This window comes from Somniosus microcephalus, chromosome 4 (assembly GCF_052327205.1).
Source record: "Somniosus microcephalus isolate GS21.2 chromosome 4, FLI_Smic_1.0, whole genome shotgun sequence".
In the NCBI taxonomy this organism is placed as follows: domain Eukaryota; kingdom Metazoa; phylum Chordata; class Chondrichthyes; order Squaliformes; family Somniosidae; genus Somniosus; species Somniosus microcephalus.
This window is the reverse complement of record NC_140990.1, coordinates 242,934,804-242,957,376: the sequence shown is the minus strand read 5'-3', so window position 1 is coordinate 242,957,376 and position 22,573 is coordinate 242,934,804. Positions and strand designations below refer to the sequence as shown.

The 22,573-nt window shown below is 48.7% G+C and overlaps 1 protein-coding gene across 1 annotated transcript in view; it reads right to left on the bottom strand.

Moving 5' to 3' along the window:
- The window catches only part of pde11a (phosphodiesterase 11a), a 544,209-nt gene that overhangs the window by 269,343 nt on the left and 252,293 nt on the right, over positions 1-22,573 (bottom strand). Inside the window, exons 4-5 of the mRNA XM_085986089.1 lie at positions 16,931-17,071; positions 16,253-16,317 (exon numbers count right to left, since the gene is read on the bottom strand). Of these exons, the coding sequence (XP_085842215.1) occupies positions 16,253-16,317; positions 16,931-17,071 (206 nt within the window). The remainder of the gene's footprint in view (positions 1-16,252; positions 16,318-16,930; positions 17,072-22,573) is intronic.

The following is a 22,573-nucleotide window of genomic DNA, read 5'->3' as shown; positions in this document are numbered from 1 at the left end:
GACCAGTCACAAGGTCAGTAGGTTTGCAAAATCTTATCCCAAATCTTCAACAACAAAGTTGTTGCATTTGAATGCCAGCCATGTTACAGGAGCGCTTTTAAAGTTCTGCACCAATAATGACTACAGATCATGTCCTCCACCAACTCGTCTCCTTGCAGCAGGACTGTTTCTGACAAGACGGGAAACAGGAACCAGAGGCAGGAAAATGGGAAACCTCTATCAAAATAGGATTATCAAGGCAGCTAACAGGCTCTTAACTGCCTTAACTTCCTGTCCTACTGGTTGGAGTCGGGTCAGTTTGGGAGTGGCTGACCCAACACTCATGAAAATCGCGTGGGGGCGGGATGGAGGCGGGTTGGGTGTCTGAAGCCATTTTTTCCGATTTTATCAGCTGACCCGCCTCCAAACCCGCCTCCTCAAGGCTGGTAAAATCAAGCCCAAAGAGTCTGTTGTAATGATTCTGGTGTGTTTTTACATACTAGTCAGAGACTGTCATGTGGGGAATGAGTGACGTTTTACTTCATGAGAGGTATCAAAATTATATATACTGCTGTAAGAACAGCTGATGGCGGTGGTTAACAAGGACAGATATCTCATGAATTTTACCCTTGGTAGTAGCAAACTTGGAAGTATTGTACTGAGGTACCAATTTGCAAGACAGCAATTTTCCTCATGTGTGCTCCAGCAATACAGGTTCAGCAAGCAATGGCTAACCCTGCATTTGAACTTTTGTATACAAAAGACAGAATTCTAGGCAATGATGCTGTCAGGATAAAGCTCCACAGGCAGGTGTGAGGGAGTGATGTTTAACTCCTTGGATTCTCTGGATATTTTGGATTGATGTGGAATTTTGGGGTCGAGCTACAGCAGCTCTTGTGTTCTTGATTAAAAAAAAGGTAGAGCTTAAGTGCTAGCAGTTATATTGTTTGAATCAGGAGCTTGTGGAGGGCTGACAGCCTGGCTAGCAGTTCTAATTGTGTGCAGATGTTGTATCCTGCCCATCCTCATCATATCTTTGCATGGCTTTGGACTGTATTGTATCTAGATGCAAGATTTTTTTTCCTCCACCTGTCAAATGGCTTTAATGCCACTGATCATTATACTGTTCAGATACTGGCTTAATAGAGCATTGAAGCTGCTGGGTGATCAGTAAGGATAACCTTTTAAAAAAAAATTTCCCACTTACTTTTTAGGCATCTTCACCAGTTGTTTGCTTCCGTACAGATTACATGTGCTTATCCAAGGAACTGAATGTTTACAACTGAAGAGTTAACATCTCATTGAAAAGATGGCATTTCTAATAATGTAGCACTCCCTCTTCCAGTCAAGCCGAGATCCCATGCTGAATCTCCTGACTGCAGGTGAAGCTACAACTTGCTGCTTGTCTATAAAAACTGGGCACTTGAGGATCCCAAGAGCTAACCTGCTCAAGCTTCTTACAGGTTTTTAATGTCGGCAATATTTTTCCCCATTTTTTTGTGTTTTCAATTAGCTGTTGCTGCATTTTGCTCCATGCATCAATTGGCTTTGCCTGATAGCCCTCAACTTGTGTTTTTTTTCCACTGTCAATACTTTGCTTCATTATTCGTGGTTGCTGCTGGCTTTGAAATCACACCATAAAGAAAGGTGAGAATGGGTATTCATTTGAGGGTCCTGAACATGCTGGATAATTGAGAGGAGAAAAGGGAATTCATGATGGGCAAACAAGTGTAGGTGCAACAACATCTGAGATGTTTAGGGCACAACCATCACTATCCTGGGACCTACATTTAATAAGAATTTCATGTCAGAGAAGACCAGATTCTGTTTTACAAGACCAACTAAAATACAGTTGTACCGTGTGCTATATCAGGCAGTCTACAGTGCACACATGTATCAAACAATTGACCAGCACTTTGATAGCAAGGGCAACACTTTCATCTGTTACCCTGGCTAGGAGGCAGTGGCTGGACATGGCGCAGATATCTCACCAAGTGGCAGGATTCCCTTGAGTGCAAGCTGTCTTAAGATGGTGCCCATGTGAGTACGAGACCTTGCTGAATCAATCCCATAGCCTAAGTGAACACAAAGGCAACCATCTTCAGCCAGAAGTGCCGAGTTGATGATCCATCTCAGCCTCTTCCCGTGGTCCCCACCATCACAGAAGCCAGTCATCTGCCAATTTGATTCACTCCACGTAATATCAAGAAATGGCCGAGCGCACTGGATACAGCAAAGGCTATGGGCACCAACAACATCCTGGCTGTAGTGCTGAAGACTTGTGCTCCAGAACTAGCCATGCCTCTAGTCAAGCTGTTCCAGTACAGCTACAACACTGGCATCTACCTGACAAAGTGGAAAATTGTCCAGGTATGTCCTCTCCACAGAAAGCAGGACAAATCCAATCCGGCCAATTACCGTCCCATCAGTTTACTCTCAATCATCAGTAAAGTGATGGAAGGTGTCATTGACAGTGCTATCAAGCAGCACTTACTCACCAATAACCTGCTCACCGATGCTCAGTTTGGGTTCCGCCAGGACCACTCAGCCCCAGACCTCATTACAGCCTTGGTCCAAACATAAACAAAGGAGCTGAATTCCAGAGGTGAGGTGAGATTGACTGCCCTTGATATCAAGGCGGCATTTGACCGTGTGTGGCATCAAATAAATTGAAGTCAATGGGAATCAGCGGAAAAAGTCCCCACTAGTTAGAGTCATACCTAGCACAAAGGAAGATGGTTGTGGTTGTTGGAGGCCAATCATCTCAGCCCCAGGACATCGCTGCAGGAGTTCCTCAGGGCAGTGTCCTAGGCCCAACCATTTTCAGCTGCTTCATCAATGACTTTCCCTCCATCATAAGGTCAGAAGTGGGAACGTTCGCTGCTGATTGCAGTGTTCAGTTTCATTTGCAACTTCTCCGATAATGAAGCAGTCCATACCCGCATGCAGCAAGACCTGGACAACATTCTGACTTGGACTGGTAAGTGGCAAGTAACATTCATAGAATGTTTACAGCACGGAAGAAGGCCATTCGGCCCGTCGAGCCCATGCTGGCTCTCTGCAAGTCCCACTACCCTGCCCTTTCCCCGTAGCCCTGCAAATTTCTTTCCTTCAGATACTTATCCAACTCCCTTTTGAAAGCTGTGATTGAATCTGCCTCCACCACCCTTTCAGGCAGTGCATTCCAGATCGTAACCACTCGCTGCATAAAAAAGTTTTTCGTACGTCGCATTTGGTTCTTTTGCCAATCACCTTAAATCTGTGTCCTCTGGTTCTCGACCCTTCTGCCAATGGGAACAGTTTCCCTCTATCTACTCTGCCCAGACCCCTCATGATTTTGAACACCTCTATCAAATCTCCTCGCAATCTTCTCTGCTCCAAGGAGAACAACCCAGCTTCTCCAGTCTATCAAGACAACTGAAGTCCCTCATTCCTGGAATCATTCTCATAAATCTTTTCTGCAGTTTCTCCAAGCCCTTCACAGCCTTCCTAAAATTGGACACAGTACTCCAGTTGGGGCCGAACCAGTGTTTTGTACAGGTTCATCAAAATTTCCACGCTTTTGGACTCTATGAGCTCGATTTTGTCATTGGGACGGGCTGGGGGGCATGTCAGCCGCTTTTCTTGTTATCCACCCGACTCCACTTTGATGTGGGGGGAAAATGCAATTTTCACCTAATTGGCCAATTGATTCCCAGCGTGTGGGAACCCCTGGCCCAATGAGTCTTACCATTCTGAAAGTCGCCTCTGATGACATCATCAGTGCTGCTGGATTTAAGGCGTGCAAGCAGCCTTGCTTCTTCTGCTGACTTTAAACTTTATGGCCAGTGGTATGATCGATTCATTCAGTCAATATGTCCAGCAGTAGGCCAAAGTCTGCACCTGCAAGCTCTGGTGGAGGGAGCAAGAGGAAATAAGGAGGTGCTTTTCCCTTCCTCAGGTAGGAAGAAGCCTCCCCAGCAGACAAAAGCTGTGTGGATGCCAGTGGCAGAGGAGGTTAACTCGCTGTCTATGTGCCGCAGAACCTGGCTGCAGTGCAGGAAGAGGTTTCATGACCTTCTGCGCACTGGAAAAGTGAGTATGACTTTCCCATCACCCTCAATCTGATCCCCATTGCCTCTCCTCACCAGCACTCAGCTTTAGCAACTTCTTCCTCCACATCCCACTTGACAATGACATCCCTGCACCCTTACCCATTCCCTCTCTCTCTATGGTCACATTCACCTAACTATTCGACTATGGAGCCCTCACACTCCCTATCACTGTGATGCTATGAAAACAATTTACAACACACAGGGAGGGCCCTTGGTCTTGCCACCTCACTCCATCATTGTCTCCTTCTAGCCATCAATGATATGGATTCTCTACACTCACTCCTTCATTGTCACTCAAACTCCACTTGTCTCCCTCATTGCAGGAAAAGAGAGCTCACAATAAGAGGGAAAGAGCGAGGACAGGAGGAGGGCCACCCTCAGTAGCCCAGCTCACCCCCTGGGAGGAGGCGGCCCTGGAGATCGTGGGAGTGGAGGAGGATGCGCAAGTGGGGGACGGACAGACGGGTGCATCAGAGCAAGCTGCTGACAGAATAGTTTATCATCTCTCTCACTGACATTGCATGAGTCTGTAGGGCTCTCAAAATTCCCACATTCTCCAAAATTTATGGATAAAGGGACCCTGTATGGACAAGTTATTAAAAAGGGTACCCAAAAGAAAATGGCTTCTGAAACCGCGTGACAGAAACCTGCAGGATTTTTAAAAGACAAGGCCCTGCAAAAGGCAGGCCCTTTCGAATCCTGAAACAAAACCTAACATGCATGGATCTGTGAAAGACTTTGTCATTTTCTAAAGCCAGACAGCTAGGTAAACACAGAATATGCATTCTTCATCTTGAAACAGATCAACTCAGGATAGACCTAATCTTGAGGCCATTAACTTTCTGCATAAATTATCGGTAACAGCTCAAAGTAGCTACCAAGCCAGGAAAATCCGATTAAACTTCATAAATAACAAACAGCCAGGATATTGAAGCCATTAAACAAGGAGACAACCGCCCCAAAAAACCGTTAAAGTGAATGATTGTAATCACTTTAGATGAGCCCGCCAAAATTAAGCAAAGAACTGACCTGATTTGGCGCGCAGATAAGGGGTGAAGAACCGGTATAATTGTAGGCCCACCGGTAGCCAAGCTCTCTTCGCTTGCTCTCTTCTTCCTCTCCTCCCTCCTTTCGCTGCTCAACACCGAGGACACCCACTACAACACTGGGGGCCAAACGCGGGAGGAGAACGGAACCTGAATCAAACACACACAGGACACACGGGGCCATAAGCGGGCAGGCGAGACGAGACGAACGGCAAGACCGATAAGCAGAGAAGGGCAGCGTAAAGAAGCGTTGGGGACAAGCGGACACACACCCCGGTCCAGTTATAAGTTGGTGTTTGAAGCATGGGTAGAAGGATCAAGCCAACACCATAGACCGCCAACCGAACCCCAACCGCAACAAAACCATCGGCGACCAAACCACCACCAGAAGAAGAACCATTTCTGCAAGGTAAAGTACCCAACAAAGACTTTACTCCCTATCTCTAACAGAGAAAAAGAGGGTACTTTACACAGACAACTCCACCGCCGCGCCCTGGGACCATGTGACGACGGCAGGCCCCAAAGGACACGAAGAGCAAACCCCAAAACCGCAACCGGCTTAATCGATGGGTTTCGAACCGTCAAAAGGAACCCCTTTGGTGAGCATAAATCCCTGGCCCCTCGTAGCTCAATCTAGTTAGGTATTGGGGGTGGGACAAGGGTAGGGGGATTTTTAATGTGTTTGTTCCCTTGATGTGCCGTGTGTTCCCCATTCCCAACTAAGTGTACTTTTTATATGCCTGTAATTATTCTAGTGATTTTTCCAGTGTTGTAATATTGTTGTGTCTTTAATAAAATCATTGTTTTCTTGTACCAAACCAATTGTCTACTCTATTTCTGTATCGCCGCCTGTACCTAAGTCCGGTGTCTAGAACCCAGGGGTGTGGGAGCGATTCGAACCGCTCAGAGACAGTCAGGGGCAGAGCTGACTGGGCACACGCCACCCCCTACAGTCACTGATAATGATTCTGATGCTCTAACAGATTGACTTTTGATCATCTGCAATATTCAATGTGCATGTAACCTTGGCCTCACATCTCTGACTCTTTCCTTTACGCCCCCACAGGACCATCAAAAGCCCCCATCCCCACTATCCAGGAGGAACAGCCTGAGCCTCCAGACTCGTCAGAGGAAGCTGCAATCTCTGAGGGCGCAATGTCAGCAGAATTAAGCGCACCCAGCACCAGCGCAGGCACTCACACCTCGGTGGTACCTTTGCGAGATAGAGTAGAGTTGTCATCTGGTGTATCACAGCTCACAAGTGAGCATCAGCAGATTGTGGAGACAGGGCGGAGGGCGCAGGACTCTGCCAGCTCGGCTCAGCTGCATGTCGGCCCTCTGTCTCCGGGTCCATCCAGAAGAAGAGCGGTGCTGGAACTCCAGGAACAGGTGCAGGAGTCTCTGGCAGGTTTTGTCTCCAGGGTCGCTGCGAGTGTGGAGTGAATGGAGGAGTCCATCACGAACATGAGCAGAGCCTTTGTGGAGGCATTGGCGCATGAACGCGTCACCACAGAAAGGATGGCAACCTCCGTGGAAAGGGTGGCTACCTCCATGGTAAGGCTGGCTACTGCAGAGAAGAGGATGGTTACGGTAGAGGAGAGGATGGCTACGTCCATGGAGGAGCTTAGTCGCCAGGGTATGGAAAACATGGTCTTTGTTCAGAATAGACTGACATCTCTTGAGGAGCGATGGTCAGCTATTGAGCAAACAAACCAGACCTTCAAGCAAGTCCTCGGGAGTAGGACTTCCAGAACAGAAACGGGTCCTCATGGCCCCCCTGAATTGCAGCAAGGTGCTGTCAAGTCACTTGCTAGCTCTGAATTGGGGCTGACCCATGAGAGGGATGTTGGTGGCATACAAGGAAGTGGTGGTTCCTCTCCAAGCACTCACACGACCATGCCACTGCAAAGCCCTCGGTCAGAGCCCCACCAGAGTCCACACCCAACTGAGATCAGCGTCTCAACCCCTGCACAGCCACAGGAGCAGCAGACTGTTGCCGAGCCCTCACAGGTTCGCAACCCCAGAGGACACCCGCCAAAGGTGTCGAGACAGGAGCAGCAGCAAAGTGAGCAAGGGGCCTCCACATCTGCTGAAGCCACAGGGGAAGCACCACATAGGAGCACACGTAAGAGGAAGATAATGCACAAGTAGTCACTTGGGTGTCATGTTGTGTTTATTTTTGAAATGCCATCAGTTGCTTGTTTTGATAAAAAAATTCTGATGGCAAACTGTTGCAGTTGTGGCCCGTGTCATTTCGCAAATGGGACTTCCACAATGAGGGCTTAGGGCGACTTGCAATTGTCAGTATGGTGGTCAGGGTGATAGGAATCCGTAGGTTCTTGGCCATTGTCAATGCTCTGGTAAGAAGGTGCGAGACAAACGTTTTTGATTGGCCAGGCTAAGCAAATCTGGCCAAGATGAGTGCGTCCCTTGCATCCTGGCCAGCAATGTGCTCGCATGCTGCTGGCGCTGGTTGATGCGCCTCTGCAAGCTGGTCATTGTCGCTCTCCTCCTCCTCCTCATCTGAGGAGGCTATGTAATGAGCCACTTGTTCCTCAGGCATCTGCAAGCCATGATGCTGTGCCATGTTGTGAAGTGCATAGCAAACCATGATGATTCTGGAGACCCTGGCTGCTGAGTACTGCAGGGCTCCACCTGATCTATCCAGGCATCTGAAGCGCATCTTCAGCAAGCCGATGGTTTGTCCGATTAAGAATCTGGTGGAAATGTGGCTGGAGTTGTAGCGCTCCTCAGCTTCATTGGCTGGCCTCCTCAATGGCGTCATTAGCCACGTTTTCAGGGAATAGCCCTCGTCTCCAAGTAGCCATCCGCTAAGTTGGTCTGGCGGACTGAAGAGCGGAGGCACACTAGACTGGCACAGGATGAAGGAGTCATGGCAACTGCCAGGGTACTTGGCACAAACATGCAAAATTTCCTTCTTGTGGTCACACACCAGCTGTACGTTGAGGGAGTGGAAGCCCTTGCGGTTGACAAAAATACCTGGATTGTGTTGGGGTGCCTTAAGGGCCACATGTGTGCAGTCAACGACGCCCTGCACCCTTGGAAAGCCTGCGAGATTGTCAAACCCAACAGCACGCATGGTTACACTGGCTTGATCCTTGGAGAAATGGATGTGATTGTGCGCGATGGCAAAGAGGGCATCGGTTACCTGCGTGATGCAAGTGTGTGCGGCCGCCTGGGAGCCACTGCTGATGTCTGCTGCTGATCCCTGGAATGAGCCTGAAGCAAAAAAGTTGAGTGTGGTGGTGACTTTGACGGCCACTGGTAAGGGGTGTCCACCTGCTCCTCTGGGCTCCAGGTCTTGCTGCAGCATTGCGCAGATGTCACCCAATACTTCTCGAGAAAGTCTGAGCCTCCTTTGGCACTGCTGCTTAGTCATGTTGAGGTAGCTGATCCTCTGTCTGTTGATCCTGTTTGGGAGGTATCTCCTGCGCCGATGGGCTTCCATGCGCTGGCATCTTCTGCCCACATGTGCAGCTTCAGGTGGGTGAGCAGCAGCTTGGTGCTCCTGTTGTTGCTGCCGTTGTTCCAGGTTCTGCTGCTGCCGCGGCTGGTCTTCGTCCGAATCTGATGTCCAGGAGGAAAGGAAATAAATGGTTCCCTTGCTTCTGGTACATGCCTCAGTTGAGGAAGCGCTCAGTCAAGGTGGGGAGAGGGGTTTCCCAGGAGGTCACACTGGAGATGGGTGTCAGGCTCCAAACTTGCACAACAATGAGTATGCCTGCTAAAAGTTCCCCCAGACCTGAGACAACAAAATTCTGCCACCTGCAAATGAAGATTGGTGAAAACTCCTTTTTAATGGTGGAGCTGCTGCTGTCAGTAAGCAATCTACTTGTGTTACCGCCAGGTTTCACTGGCGTGTTTCAGAGGAGGCGTGCAGCACCTGGGAAAAGTGTTACAATCACAAAGGACCCTCAAAATGGGATAATAGAGGCACTTAACTGGTTGTTAAGGGAGGCGGGATGGAAACGGGATCAGGAAACACGCATTTGGGAAAATTGCTCGGAGGCAGGATCGGGCCCGCCCACCAGTTTTTGCGATTTTAACACCTCACACACCTCCAATCCTGCCTCCTCAGGCCTGGCAAAATCGAGCCCTATACCTCTATTCATGAAGCCCAGGATCCCTTAAGCCTCTTTAATTGCTTTCTCAGCCTGCCCTGCCACCTTCAATGATTTGTGCACACATACCCCCAGGTCTCTCTGTTCGTGCACCCCTTTCAGGATTGTACCATTTAGTTTATATGTCGTCTTCTCATTCTTTCTACCAAAATGTATCACTTGGCACTTTCCTGCGTTAAATTTCATCTGCCACGTGTCCGCCCATTTCACCAGCCTGTCTATGTCTTCCTGAAGTTTATCACTCTGCTTTGTCCTGGATGGAGTCAAGCTAGGCAAGTGGAGAATATTCCGTCACACTCCTTGCCTTGAAGATGGTGGAAAGGCTTTGGGGAGTCATTGCCTGGCACCACACAAGTGCCAGGCAATGGCTATCTCCAACAAGAGAAAGTCTAACCACCTCCCCATGACATTCAATGGCATTACCATCATCAGATTCCCCCAGCATCAACATCCTGGGGGTCACCATTGACCAGTAATGCATCTGGACCAGCCAGATAAATACTGTGGCTACAAGAGCAGGTCAGAGGCTGGGTATTCTGCGGTGAGTGACTCACCTCCTAATTCTCCAAAGCCTTTCCACCATCTACAAGGCACAAGCCAGGAGTGTGATGGAATACTCTCCACTTGCCTAGCTCGACACCGTCCAGGACAAAACAGCCCGCTTGATTGGCACCCCATCCACCACCTTAAACATTCACTGCTTCCACCACCGGCGTACTGTGGCTGCAGTGTGTACCATCTACAAGATGCACTGTAGCAACTCGCCAAAACTTCTTTGACAGTACCTCTAAAACCCACAACCTCTACCAACTAGAATGACAAGGGCAGCAGGCGCATGGGAACACCACCACCTGCAAGTTCCCCTCCAAGCCACACACCATCCTGACTTGGAAACATATCGCCGTTCCTTCATCGTCGCTGGGTCAGAATCCTGGAACTCCCTCCTTAACAACATTGCGGGAGTTACTCCACCACACGGACTGCAGCGGTTCAAGAAGGTGGCTCACCACCACCTTCTCAAGGGCAATTAGAGATGGGCAATAAATGCTGGCCTTGCCAGCGACGCCCACAACCCAGGAACTAATTTAAAAAAATTAATAAGGGTTTTCACTCAATTACTGTACAATCGATATTTGATCATTGTGCACATGAATTCCTGATCTCCAGCAAGCAGTCATTTTGCGGCAGGCCATAGTGCCTGCAGTATTTGAAAGAAGAGAATTTTTTTTTAGGAGAACAGGGCGATTCTCTGCATCCATGGCTGCTGATCCTACTGATAAATCGCCAAACATGAAAGGAGCCTCAGCCTGGATGCCTCAGCATCTTTTTGCTGTTCCTCAGCTGCCACCTCCACATTCAATAAAACTGTGTGTGCATAAGGGAAATGGTTGTGCATAATGTTTCAAATGGTACCTCTGAGGGTATGGCAGTTCTCAGCTTAGGTCTGTACCCTGTTTGATAGGGTGCCAAAGAAATGAGAGCAAAGTGAGGGAGCATAATTACCTGCACCCTCCTGTTGATACCAGAGAATGTCTTCCTAATTTGAAGTTAGATTGCATTTATTCAGTTGGAAGCCTCCCTCCTAGCAGCTTACACTTGTGATTTTACTGGAAGGTGGCTAACCTCCTTTAGTGCACCTCCTGCAGCAGGCCTTCCAACACTTTAGCACCTTCTGGGCTGCCAACACAGGTTTTCCTGTGCTGTGAGCGAGCTCAAATCCAGTTTTGCCAAATTCTGAAAATTATGGCTTTTGTACATCTATATATATAAAACGGTATGTCTCTCTGTCTGTCTCTCTGTCCGGCTATACAATCAAAAGTTATAGAGCGTACCTACACATATGTTATATCAAAAGAAAGCGCATCATTAGGGGACTCTTGTAGGTGTATTTACTTTTTGCTCGGACAAAAATTGTGCCGACGGTTGGACAAAAATTGTGCCGACGGTATCCAAAAAAGTTCAAAATTCCGCTCATTATCCGCTCATTTGCATCGAGTGGGGGCGGGTTCATTGTGTGTGCGGGCGGGCCATCCTACAGTTGAGTGACGTGATGATTGACCAATCCTACAGTTCAGTGACCTGACGGTTGACCAATCAGTGCGTGTGTGGACGGGCCTTATCATTCTGAACCGAAGTGAGTGGCCGCCATCTTGATTCCAAACTGTTCATTTCTTTTTCCCACTTTCTGCGTGTTTCTTTTCAAATCAACATTTCCAGCAAAAAAAAGTTGCTTTTAAAACACAAATTGTTTTTTTAAAAAGTTAATTAATTTGTAAATCTTTTCTCTAACATCTAGAATTTTCCTACCTTTCACCGTTTTTCCAGGCCTGTAAGCCTGGGCCTCTGTTGCCCAGCCACGCCCGAGCTAGGCACCTCCCGTCGCACTCAACAAGCGGCTCGCGATCGCCGCCATCTTTGTGAAGGCTGGAGGGGGCGGGCCTGAGCCGAGCGTCGCCACCGCCACCATCTTAGTAAAGGCGGGGGGCAGGAGTCAGCGCGTGCGACTTGACTCCGGCCGGGCCTCACGCGGTAGGTTGCGCGGCGGCGTCTCTCTCTCTGCTCTTGAAGCTGGCTCGGGCGGGGGGCGGGGCTCGGGAGATCGGGGTTCGGCAGATCAGGGCTCGGGGGGGTGCGGGGCTCGGGAGATCAGGCCTCGGGAGATCGGGGGGGGCGAGCCTCGGGAGATCGGGGGGCGGGGCTCGGGAGATCGGGGGGGCGGGGCTCGGGAGATCGGGGGGGCGGGGCTCGGGAGATCGGGGGGACGGGGCTCAGGAGGGCGGGGGGCAGGGCTCAGGAGGGCGGGGGGCAGGGCTCAGGAGATCGGGCCTCGGGAGATCGGGGCTCGGGAGGGCAGGGGGTGGGGCTCGGGAGATCGGGCCTCGGGAGATCGGGCCTCGGGAGGGTGGGGGGCGGGGCTCAGGAGATTGGGGCTCGGGAGATCGGGGGGCGGGGCTCGGGGGCGGGGATCGCGCTGACGGGGCGCTCCCCTCCCCCCTCTCTCCCTCTCCCCCCCTCTCCCCCTCCTCCCCCCTTCTTCCCCCCTCCCCCACCCCCTTCTTCCCCCCTCCTCCCCCTTCTTCCCCCCTCCTCCCCCTTCTTCCCCCCATCGCCCCCTTCATACCCCCCATCTCCCCCTTCTTCCCCCCCATCTCCCCCTTCTTCCCCCCATCTCCCCCTTCTTCCCCCCATCTCCCCCTTCTTCCCCCCCATCTCCCCCTTCCCCATTCTTCCCCCCATCTCCCCCTTCCCCATTCTTCCCCCCCTCCCCTCCCCCTTCTTCCCCCTCCCCCTGCTTCCCTTTCCCCCTCCCTCCCCTTGCTTCCCCCTCCCCCCTCCCTCCCCTTGCTTCCCCCTCCCCCCCTTGCTTCCCCCTCCCCCCTCCCTCCCCTTGCTTCCCCCTCCCCCCTCCCTCCCCTTGCTTCCCCCTCCCTCCCCCCTCCCTCCCTCCCTCCCCCTCCCCCTTCTTCCCCCTGCTTCCCCCTGCTTCCCCCTCCCCCCCGCTTCCCCCTCCCCCTTCTTCCCCCTCCCCCTTCTTCCCCCTCCCCTCCCCCTTCTTCCCCTCCCCTCCCCCTTCTTCCCCCTTCCCTCCCCCTTCTTCCCCCTTCTTCCCCCCTCTCCCTTCTTCCCCTCCCCCCTTCTTCCCCTCCTCTTCCCCTCCCCCCTTCTTCCCCTCCCCCTCCCCCTTCTTCCCCTCCCCCTTCTTCCCCCCTCCCCCTCCCCCTTCTTCCCCCCTCCATCCCCCTTCTTCCCCCCTCCACCTTCTTCCCTCCTCCCCCCTCCCCTCCGCCATCCCCCTTCTCCCCCCTCCCCCCCTTCTTCCCCCCTCCCCCCCTTCTTCCCCCCTCCCCTTCTTCCCCCCTCCCCCTTTTCCCCCCCTCCCCCTCCCCTTCTTCCCCCCTCCCCCTCCCCCTTCTTCCCCCCTCCCCCTCCCCCTTCTTCCCCCCTCCCCCTCCTTCCCCCTCCCCCTCCTTCCCCTCCCCTTCCCCCCTCTCCCTCCCTCTCTCCCCCCCCTTCTCCCCCGCCTCCCCCTCCCCCTTCTTCCACCCCTCCCCTTCTTCCCCCCTCCCCCTTCTTCCCCCCCTCCCCCTTCTTCCCCCCTCCCCCTTCTTCCCCCCCTCCCTCCTCCCCCTCCCCCCCCTCCCTCCTCCCCCTCCCCCCCCTCCCCCTCCCCCCCTCCCTCCTCCCCCTCCCCCCCCTCCCCCTCCCCCCCTCCCTCCTCCCCCTCCCCCCCCTCCTCCCCCTCCCCTCCCCTCCCTCCTCCCCCTCCTCCTCCCTCCTCCCCCTCCCCCTCCCCCTTCTTCCCTCCTCCCCCTCCCCCTTCTTCCCTCCTCCCCCTCCCCCTTCTTCCCCCTCCCCCCCTTCTTCCCCCTCCCCCCTTCTTCCCCCCTCCCCCTCCTTCCCCCCTCCCCCTTCTTCCCTCCTCCCCCCCTTCTTCCCCCTCCCCCTTCTTCCCCCTCCCCCTCCCCCTTCTTCCCCCCTCCCCCTCCCCTTCTTCCCCCCTCCCCCTCCCCCTTCTTCCCCTCTCCCCCTCCCCTCTCCCCTCTCCCCCTCCCCTCTCCCCCTTCTTCCCCCCTCCCCTTCTTCCCCCCTCCCCCTTCTTCCCCCCTCCCCCTTCTTCCCCTCTCTCCCTTCTTCCCCCCTCCCCCTCTCCCCCTTCTTCCCCCATCCCCCTCTCCCCCTTCTTCCCCCCTCTCCCTTCTTCCCCCTCTCCCTTCTGCCCCCTCTCCTTCTGCCCCCCTTCCCTTCTTCCCCCCTCCCCCCCTTCTTCCCCCCTCCCCCCCCTTCTTCCCCCCTCCCCTTCTTCTCCCCTCCTCCCCCTTCTTCCCCCCTCCTCCCCCTTCTTCCCCCCTCCCCCCTTCTTCCCCCCTCCCCCCTTCTTCCCCCCCTCCCCCCCTTCTTCCCCCCCTCCCCCCCTTCTTCCCCCCCTCTCCCCCTTCTTGCCCCCCTCCCCCTTCTTCCCCCCTCCCCCTTCTGCCCTTCCCCCCCTCCCCCTTCTGCCCTTCCCCTTCTTCCCCCCTCCCCCTTCTTCACCCCCTCCCCCTCCCCCCCCTTCTTCCCCCCTTCTTCCCCCCTCCCCCCTCCTCCCCCCTCTCCTCCCCTTCTTCCCCCCTCCCCCTCCTCCCCCTTCTTCCCCCCAGTCACTCTCTCTCTTCCCCCCAGTCGCTCTCTCTCTCTCTTCCAACAACAACATGCCCTCAAAAGACCCTCGGCACCGCCAGGCACTTTAGCTAGTTGTACATAAAGCGGTAAAGTGACATGGGAACGTACCTTTTTCAAGGTTTTGCAGATTTATTTTAATCAATTTATTATTGACACTTTTAAAATTGTATTTAGAATTAAAAGAAACATTGTGGGGTATAGAGTCAAAAAACTATGAGGAATAGCGGTTTCCCAAATTCTGAGGGATGTGTTACCTACATCCCATTTATATGACAGACTTATATGCTGATTCACTTGCTGCTATCCATTTTATATGATGGGGTGAATTGACAATGATGGAACAACTGTGTACAAGGTTTTTGCATATTCAGTTGCTCAGAAGTCATGACTGTAATTTAAAATCTTCTGCATGCGTAGATCCTACAAAGTCACATTTACTACTTTGTTATTCTAAGTTGATCTCTCCCCGCTGTCAAGGGAAGGTCTATGTAGGTCATCAATGGTGAACATGCAAGGAAGGTTTAATGCCCCTTGCTTTATTAATGCATATTTTGTTTTTCTTACTGTGTTTAGATTGTTCTTGTTTGCAGTTTAGTGGTATAAGGCCTTAATGCACTCTAAAATGTACATTACATGTCAGCCTGTCCAGTAGTAGCATTCTCACCTCTGAGTCACAGGGTTGTGGGTTCAAAACCTGAGCACATAGTCTAGGTCTCATTGCAGTGCTTATGAAGTACTGCGTTGTTGGACATATCATCCATCTCGGACATTAAATCGAGGCACTGTCTGCCTGTTCAACTGTGCATAAAGGATCCCACTGCACTTTTTCGAAGAAGAGGAAGAGATGTCCCTCAACCAACACCACCAATGGGTTCTTCATCTCATTGTTGTTTGTGGGACCTTGCTACCTGTAAATTGGCTGTGGCATTTGCCTACAAAACAACAGTAACTATGCTTCATTGTGTATTCAGTACTTAGGACCTCCTGAGGTTGTGACAGGTGGTACATAAAGGCAAGTTCTTAAAGTTAAAGTATAGAGCTCTTCAGGCTGGAACAGTGTACTCCCTGGCGTGTTACACTGCTTTGAAACCACAGCAGGGTAACTTCCTTCCCCCCCCCACCTTCAGGAAGGAAGGAGCTGATGGTGATGAGTAGCTCTTCAACTCATCACTGCAACAACAATTTTGTCCACATTGTTCCAACTAAATCAGGCAGAAGGGAATGCAACATTGCTTTAAGATATACATTCGAGCTTTAAATAGGCTCGAGCAGCTTGCCGGAACTTGCAGAGCAAAAATGGGTGGGCTACCAGTTTTCCAACGCGATTGGGGGTCAGCCTGTCAAACATATTAAAATGAGGCCTGGGAGTTAAAATCTTCTGGGCCTTGCGCTGAAAATGCTAGGGGGCTTTTCTGCTCGGCCCAGTCTCCCTCCCATCCGATTTCCACCCGAGTTAAAATCAGGCCTTGTATGTCTGAAAGTGAACTCTTAAAATACAACAATAGAACAGAAAAATCTATTAAAACCAAGAATATATATTAACAAGTGACTTAATAACTATAATATAATCTTGTCATTCAGAGCATATTTGTGTTCAACTTTGCTCTGAAGTTTATGATGCAACTATGAAACCCCTGTCTAAATTTTAGTTTTGTAATGAGTGCCTATATATCTTTCATTCTCTATACCCCAAACCTAAATTTTCCAAGCACACAGCAGGGCCCATGATTTTCCAATATGTGCAGACAGCAGACAAGGATCCTTGCCATTTGCTCATAATTGGGAATTCTAGGCCCTGTCGCACTCTTGTTAAATATAATGAGGACCTTACCTGCTTTCAGCATCTGCGCTGCATTTGGGAGACAAGAGCTCAAAAGATTTTGTAAACTTTACCACCTATCACAAAATATGAGAGAAAATGTGAGTCATAATGTGCAGCACAAAAATGTCTTCATTCCATTCAGACAAATCGAGCTAGTAGAACTCTGCTATTGTCATTCCAGGTCTGACAGTCAGGGTTATTCTATCAAGCAGATTTTTCTAATTGAAAGAAAAGTACAAAAAAAAAACCGGAGACAGGAGGTAAAATGAAATGAGAGCGAGAGGTTTGTAGAAATGTTGCAGCAGAGGGAAAAAAAAATCAGAAGATTAACTGGTGCTAGTGCATTTATGGACCAATAAAGCTTACCCAGGCCATAAGGTTATTTTTACTGGGCTCAGTTACTATCTGTGATCTTTCAAACTAGAAACACTTCTAACATTAGCTTTTAGTCTATAATATTAGAAAAATGATGGGGAAAGGAATGGAAAATCTTTTTGAAATTTAGAATTGTAAGATATAACTCTTTCACAATATGAAGGAGTGGACAATTAGAACCCCTTGGATTCAGTTTCTTCCTTTACTTAAATAAATTTTACTTTCAAAAAAGCTTTCTCACAATTTAAAGTATTTTGTTTTCTGTTCAAATTTGTATTGGGTTTTCTTCTGTGCCTTTTGGCGCTGACTTACCGGTGACTCAATGTCTTCAAGGAGCAGTACAGAACAGCGTTCACACTTGAGCAGAGTCTGCGCTCGGTGCATTATTTTCCTCACAATTTTTTCCAAATCTGTCTGCTCTTCAAACAAGTCATTGACTACTTCCAGCAGAGCCTGGTTAAGACAATAGGGATAGCTTTAATATTGGCATATCTGACGCCGTGAATATACAAGAAGTGAAAAATGCTAGTAACTGAAAAATGACAGGGAAAAACATGTATACATCTGACAGTAGCGACTGTTACTTACTTCATTATTTTTAATTTTCATTTTTCTGTTGTATTTTTTCCATTTTAAACTAAAATAGAGGTTAGAAAATATACAGCTTCTGGTTTGCCCTGTTGTTTAGATCAATGTTTAAGATCCACACAGACCACATTAATTTCCCTTCTGGCTTGTCTGCATATCCTCATTTTTCTTCTCCCTGTTAAAGCAGGCACCTGCCTCCCTGTTAAAGCAGGCACCTGTCTCTCTGTTAAAGCAGGCACCTGCCTCCCTGTTAAAGCAGGCACCTGTCTCTCTGTTAAAGCAGGCACCTTCTCCCTGTTAAAGCAGGCACCTTCTCCCTGTTAAAGCAGGCACCTGTCTCTGTGTTAAAGCAGGCACCTTCTCCCTGTTAAAGCAGGCACCTGTCTCTGTGTTAAAGCAGGCACCTTCTCCCTGTTAAAGCAGGCACCTGTCTCTCTGTTAAAGCAGGCACCTTCTCCCTGTTAAAGCAGGCACCTGTCTCCCTGTTAAAGCAGGCACCTGTCTCCCTGTTAAAGCAGGCCCCTGTCTCCCTGTTAAAGCAGGCACCTGTCTCCCTGTTAAAGCAGGCACCTGTCTCCCTGTTAAAGCAGGCCCCTGTCTCCCTGTTAAAGCAGGCACCTGTCTCCCTGTTAAAGCAGGCCCCTGTCTCCCTGTTAAAGCAGGCACCTTCTCCCTGTTAAAGCAGGCACCTTCTCCCTGTTAAAGCAGGCACCTGTCTCTTTGTTATGAATGTTTGAAATGCTTGAAAGGAGCATTCACTCAGTTGCTTGCTGATAATCTGATGCACAAATAATCTGATGCACAAATGATTAAATCTAAGTGTTATATTTTGTTCTCTTTGCAAAGGGTTACGTACCTTTATTTTGTAAAAAAGTAACAATGCTACAATTCTCCAATACCTAAAATAAGGAAAACTGGCAAATTTCTTAATTGAGCTGCAGCATCTATAATTTGTAGCTGAAATAGCCCAAAGGAGATGTTGTGAATCCCTGACTCAACCTGATTTATCACTTGGCTCCTGCTTGGCAGCTCATGCCATCAAATGAATGAACTTGCAGATGATAAATTGCCTCAGTTTTAATATGGAAAGAATGGAGATATATGGTGTGTAAATTATAAGTGTCAGTACTTTTAAGATAAGATTGAAATAAATGGAATACTCACACTTTAAGAGTGGGGAACTTATATAGCTGTAAATTGATATAGTTTGAGTGTGTGAACTGCCATCAGGATTTAATGTAAGTTGGGTTAATGAGATGCATACACCCACATCCACCCTAAATTCACAATTTCTTCTGTCAGTGCTCTTTATATACCTTGTTCTTTCTTCACAAAACGAATCCACAGATATGACTGAGTAACGAACACAAATGTTTGTAATAACCCACCCTGATCTTCCAAAATTCCTAGATTCTAGAACGGTCCCAGCGGATTAGAAGGTAGCAAATGTAACACCGCTATTCAGGAAAGGAGGGAGAGATAAAACAGGGAACTATAGGCCAGTTGATCTGACATCAGTCATCGGGAAAATGCTGGAATCCATTGTTAAGGAACTTGTATCAGGGCACTTAGAAAATCATAACATGATTAGGCAGAGTCAGCATGGTTTTATGAAAGGGAAATCGTGTTTGATAAATTTATTAGAGTTTTTTGAGGATGTAACTAGCAGGGTAGGTAAAGGGGAACCAGTGGATGTAGTATATTTGGATTTCCAAAAGGCATTTGATAAGGTGTCACATAAAATGTTATTACACAAGATAAGGGCTCATGGGGTTGGGGGTAATATAGTAGCATAGATAGAAGATTGGATAACGGACAGAAAACAGAGAGTCGGGATAAATGGGTCTTTTTCAGGTTGGCAGGCTGTGACTAGTGGGGTGCCGCAAGGATCAGTGCTAGGGCCTCAGCTATTAACAATCTATATTAATGACCTAGATGAAGGGACAGAGTGTAGTGTGTCCAAGTTTGCTGATAATACAAAGCTAGGTGAGACAGTAAACTGTGAGGAGAACACAGTCTGCAAAGGGATATAGATAGACCAAGTGAGTGGGCAGTAAGGTGGCAGATGGAGTATAATGTAGGGGAATGTGAGGTTATTCACTTTGGTAGAAAGAATAGAAAAACAGAATATTTTTTAAATGGTGAGAAACTTTTAAATGTTGGTGTTCAGAGAGATTTAGGTGTCCTCATGCAAGAAACACAGAAAGCTAGCATGCAGATACAGCAAGCAATAAGGAAGGCAAATGGTATATTGGCCTTTATTGAAAGGGGGTTGGAGTATATAATAAGGAAGTCTTGCTACAATTGTACAGGGCCTTGGTAAGACCACACCTGGAGCACTGTGCACAGTTTTGGTCTCCTTATTGTAAGAAATTGGAATAATTTACAGCTCCAAAGATTAATTTCTTTGATCAAAGAATCCCTGGGTGATACACCTTTAAAAATTTCAGGGATCAAAAATGGCCGTCAGACCGCATGGCCGAAGACAAAGGACTTGGTTGGAAAACAGCTTTCTGTGTCTGTGAAGAAAGGCTCAATGGCAGTCAAATCTGTCAATCAAAGGGGAGTTTCCCCCCGCCCTGCAGCAGGACAATCGATGCCTGTTTACAGAACGTTATACAATGTTGACTCTAAGATCAAGTGCTTGAAACTGCCAGCATGAACAAAGGAACTTTGTTTGCTAAGCACTCAAGACTGTCAATCAATTGCGGTTCCAGATGACCACAGGACAATGCTTTGTTTACAAAGAAATTGAATGCTATTAGCATTTGTTTGTATATCAAGTGGACACATCCAAACTGAGGAGAAACCGTTTAAAGAATGGGAGAACACATTCAAACCCATTACTGGACAATGGGGCAGTTGGATCCCTTTTCTTTTAGCCCAGAAACATCCGGATCTGGGCGGGCCCCAAATGGGGGTATAAAAGATAGCTTCCCAGAAGCTCTCTCTCTCTCTGGCCTCGCCTCCGTGTCCCTCTATAGGGTGGGAGTCTGCCTGCAGAAGCAAAACACCAGCAGTTTACTTTTAAAACACTGGGGTGTTTTTCACTTTGGGGCAGTGAAGATCTAAGTTTGCAGGACACGGAGCAGGCATTTCCAGTGGTGAGCATATATTTTTCTGGCCTTCCACAAGGCAACTTAGGATAGGTATAGGGGTGGGAGTAAAGTGGGAATTTCATTAGAATTGTGATTTTAGTCGATTTCCTTCATTGTGTCCGTTTCTCCTCCCCTATTTAAGCAAGACAGTGTTGCACCTAGCAGAGAAGTGCTATAGTGAACATTGAATTCGGTATTTAAAACTGTATTAAAAAGGAGTAGCTGTTTTAAAGTACTGTATGTAAAACTGTATTAAAAGGGGTGTTGCATCAAGCTGTAGTGCTGTGGTGAACGCTGTGTAGCTATTTTTTTTAAAGTCTATATTAAAGTACTGTATTTAAAATAAGGTAGTGTTGCACTGGGCAGGGAGCGCTCTAGTGGACACTGAGCGTACTGCGTGTATTAAATAAGGTAGTGTTGCACTGGGCAGGGAGCCCTCTAGTGGACACTAAGTGTACTGCATTTAAGCAAAAGTGTTGTACCAGGCATAAGAGCCATTTCGATTTTTCTTTCTTTTGTTTTCAATAAATGCTGGTCTGTTTTGCACCCAAACCACGAGTCACGTTGTTTTCTGTCTACATTGCTACCGAATAAGTCCGGCGGTCAGAACTCAGGAATAGGGGAGCGCTTCGAAACCGCAAGGCGGTCGCTGGAGCAGCTCAGAGGCTTCTGACTGGCCAGAGACAAATAACCCCAACCCCGCTAGCGTGTGGCTAATTCCTTACATTATCTAAGGAAGGATATACTTGCCTTGGAGGCGGTGCAATGAATGTTCACTAGATTGATTCCTGTGATGAGAGTGCTGTCCTGTGATGAGAGATTGTGTAGAATGGGCCTATACTCTCGGGAGTTTAGAACAATGAGAGGTGATCTCATTGAAACATACAAGATTCTGAAGGGTAAATGCTGAGAGGTTGTTTCCTCTGGCTGGACTGTCTAGAACTAGGGAGCATAGTCTCAGGATGAGGGGTAGACCATTCAAGACCGTAATGAGGAGAAATTTCTTCACTCAGAGGGTTGTGAATCTTTGGAATTCTCTGCCCCAGAGGGCTGTGAATGCTGAGTGTTTGAGTATATTCAAGGCTGAGATCGATAGATCTTTGGACTGTAGGGGAATCAAGGGAGATTGGGTGGGAAAGTGGAGTCGAGGTTGATGATCAGCCATGATCTTATTGTATGGCGGAGCAGGCTCGAGGGGCCATATGGCCATACTCTTGCTCCTATTTCTTATGTTCTTATGTTCCGAGCAAAACTGTAATAAAAAAATTAATACACCTTAAAAAGCATTTTTTTTCGCTTTAGTGGGCTAATTTTCCCACACTATTTAGTGTGGGACCAAATCTACAGCGAAAATAATGAAAGAAAATTAAATTTGTATTTTCGGCTGGGCCAGCTCACCTATTTTTCCAAGCCTACTTTTTTGTTAATTTTTACCCACAGAGAAAAATATAGCTTTAAATGTGAAATGGTTATTCTTTTAGTTATGTTCAGTGTAGGATAGTGTGTAATATAATAGGTCAACAGTTTGGTATAAGTAAAGAGCATCATGGGTTAGCTAGTGTTGGGAGCTACAGTGAAAGCATAGGGAAAGAGAGTGTATGCAGATGAGCAAGAGGGACTGGATGAATTCTGCTGCATATGCAGAACTGGTTGCTTGAGCAAGAATATATGAAAAAACAGACCCAAAAGCAACTGCATTGGTGTAACTAGCTGCCTTCCTGATTCAAGCTAGTTATAGACAAGTAGGGTGCTTAACTTAGATGGGACTTACAGATCACATGACTTTGATAGTGAAAGGGCTAAAGTAGTGTCCTGTGCAGACAAGCTCAGGCCAAGTGGAAAAGTATTGGGATAAGCTCAAGCAGGATACTGTAAGAAAAACAAGATGCAGCAACCTTGAGAAGAGATAAAAGCTGGGGCCTCATGTCTAACAGTTGCTGAATTTTAATGGCGAAGGCGGGATGGGGGGAGGGGGAGGGGGGGTTGGTGCTCCGAGGCGATCGTGGGTTAAAATCGGAAGTGGGCAGGTTGAGGTCGGGATTCACATTTTTAACGCATTAACTACCCCCACGCCCCCAACCCACCCGTTTTTTTAAGGCTAAAATTCCCCCCTTTAAGTCAGTTTCAGACAATGGGAAAGCACATAGTGCTAGGGTTACTTCATATCTGTGGCCAAAGTAGGTGTGCTTTAGTAAAAGTATAAATGTAAAATGCAATGCATCTTTGGAGGGTACTTTTGATCAAGAACTGGCCTGGAATGGAAATGCTC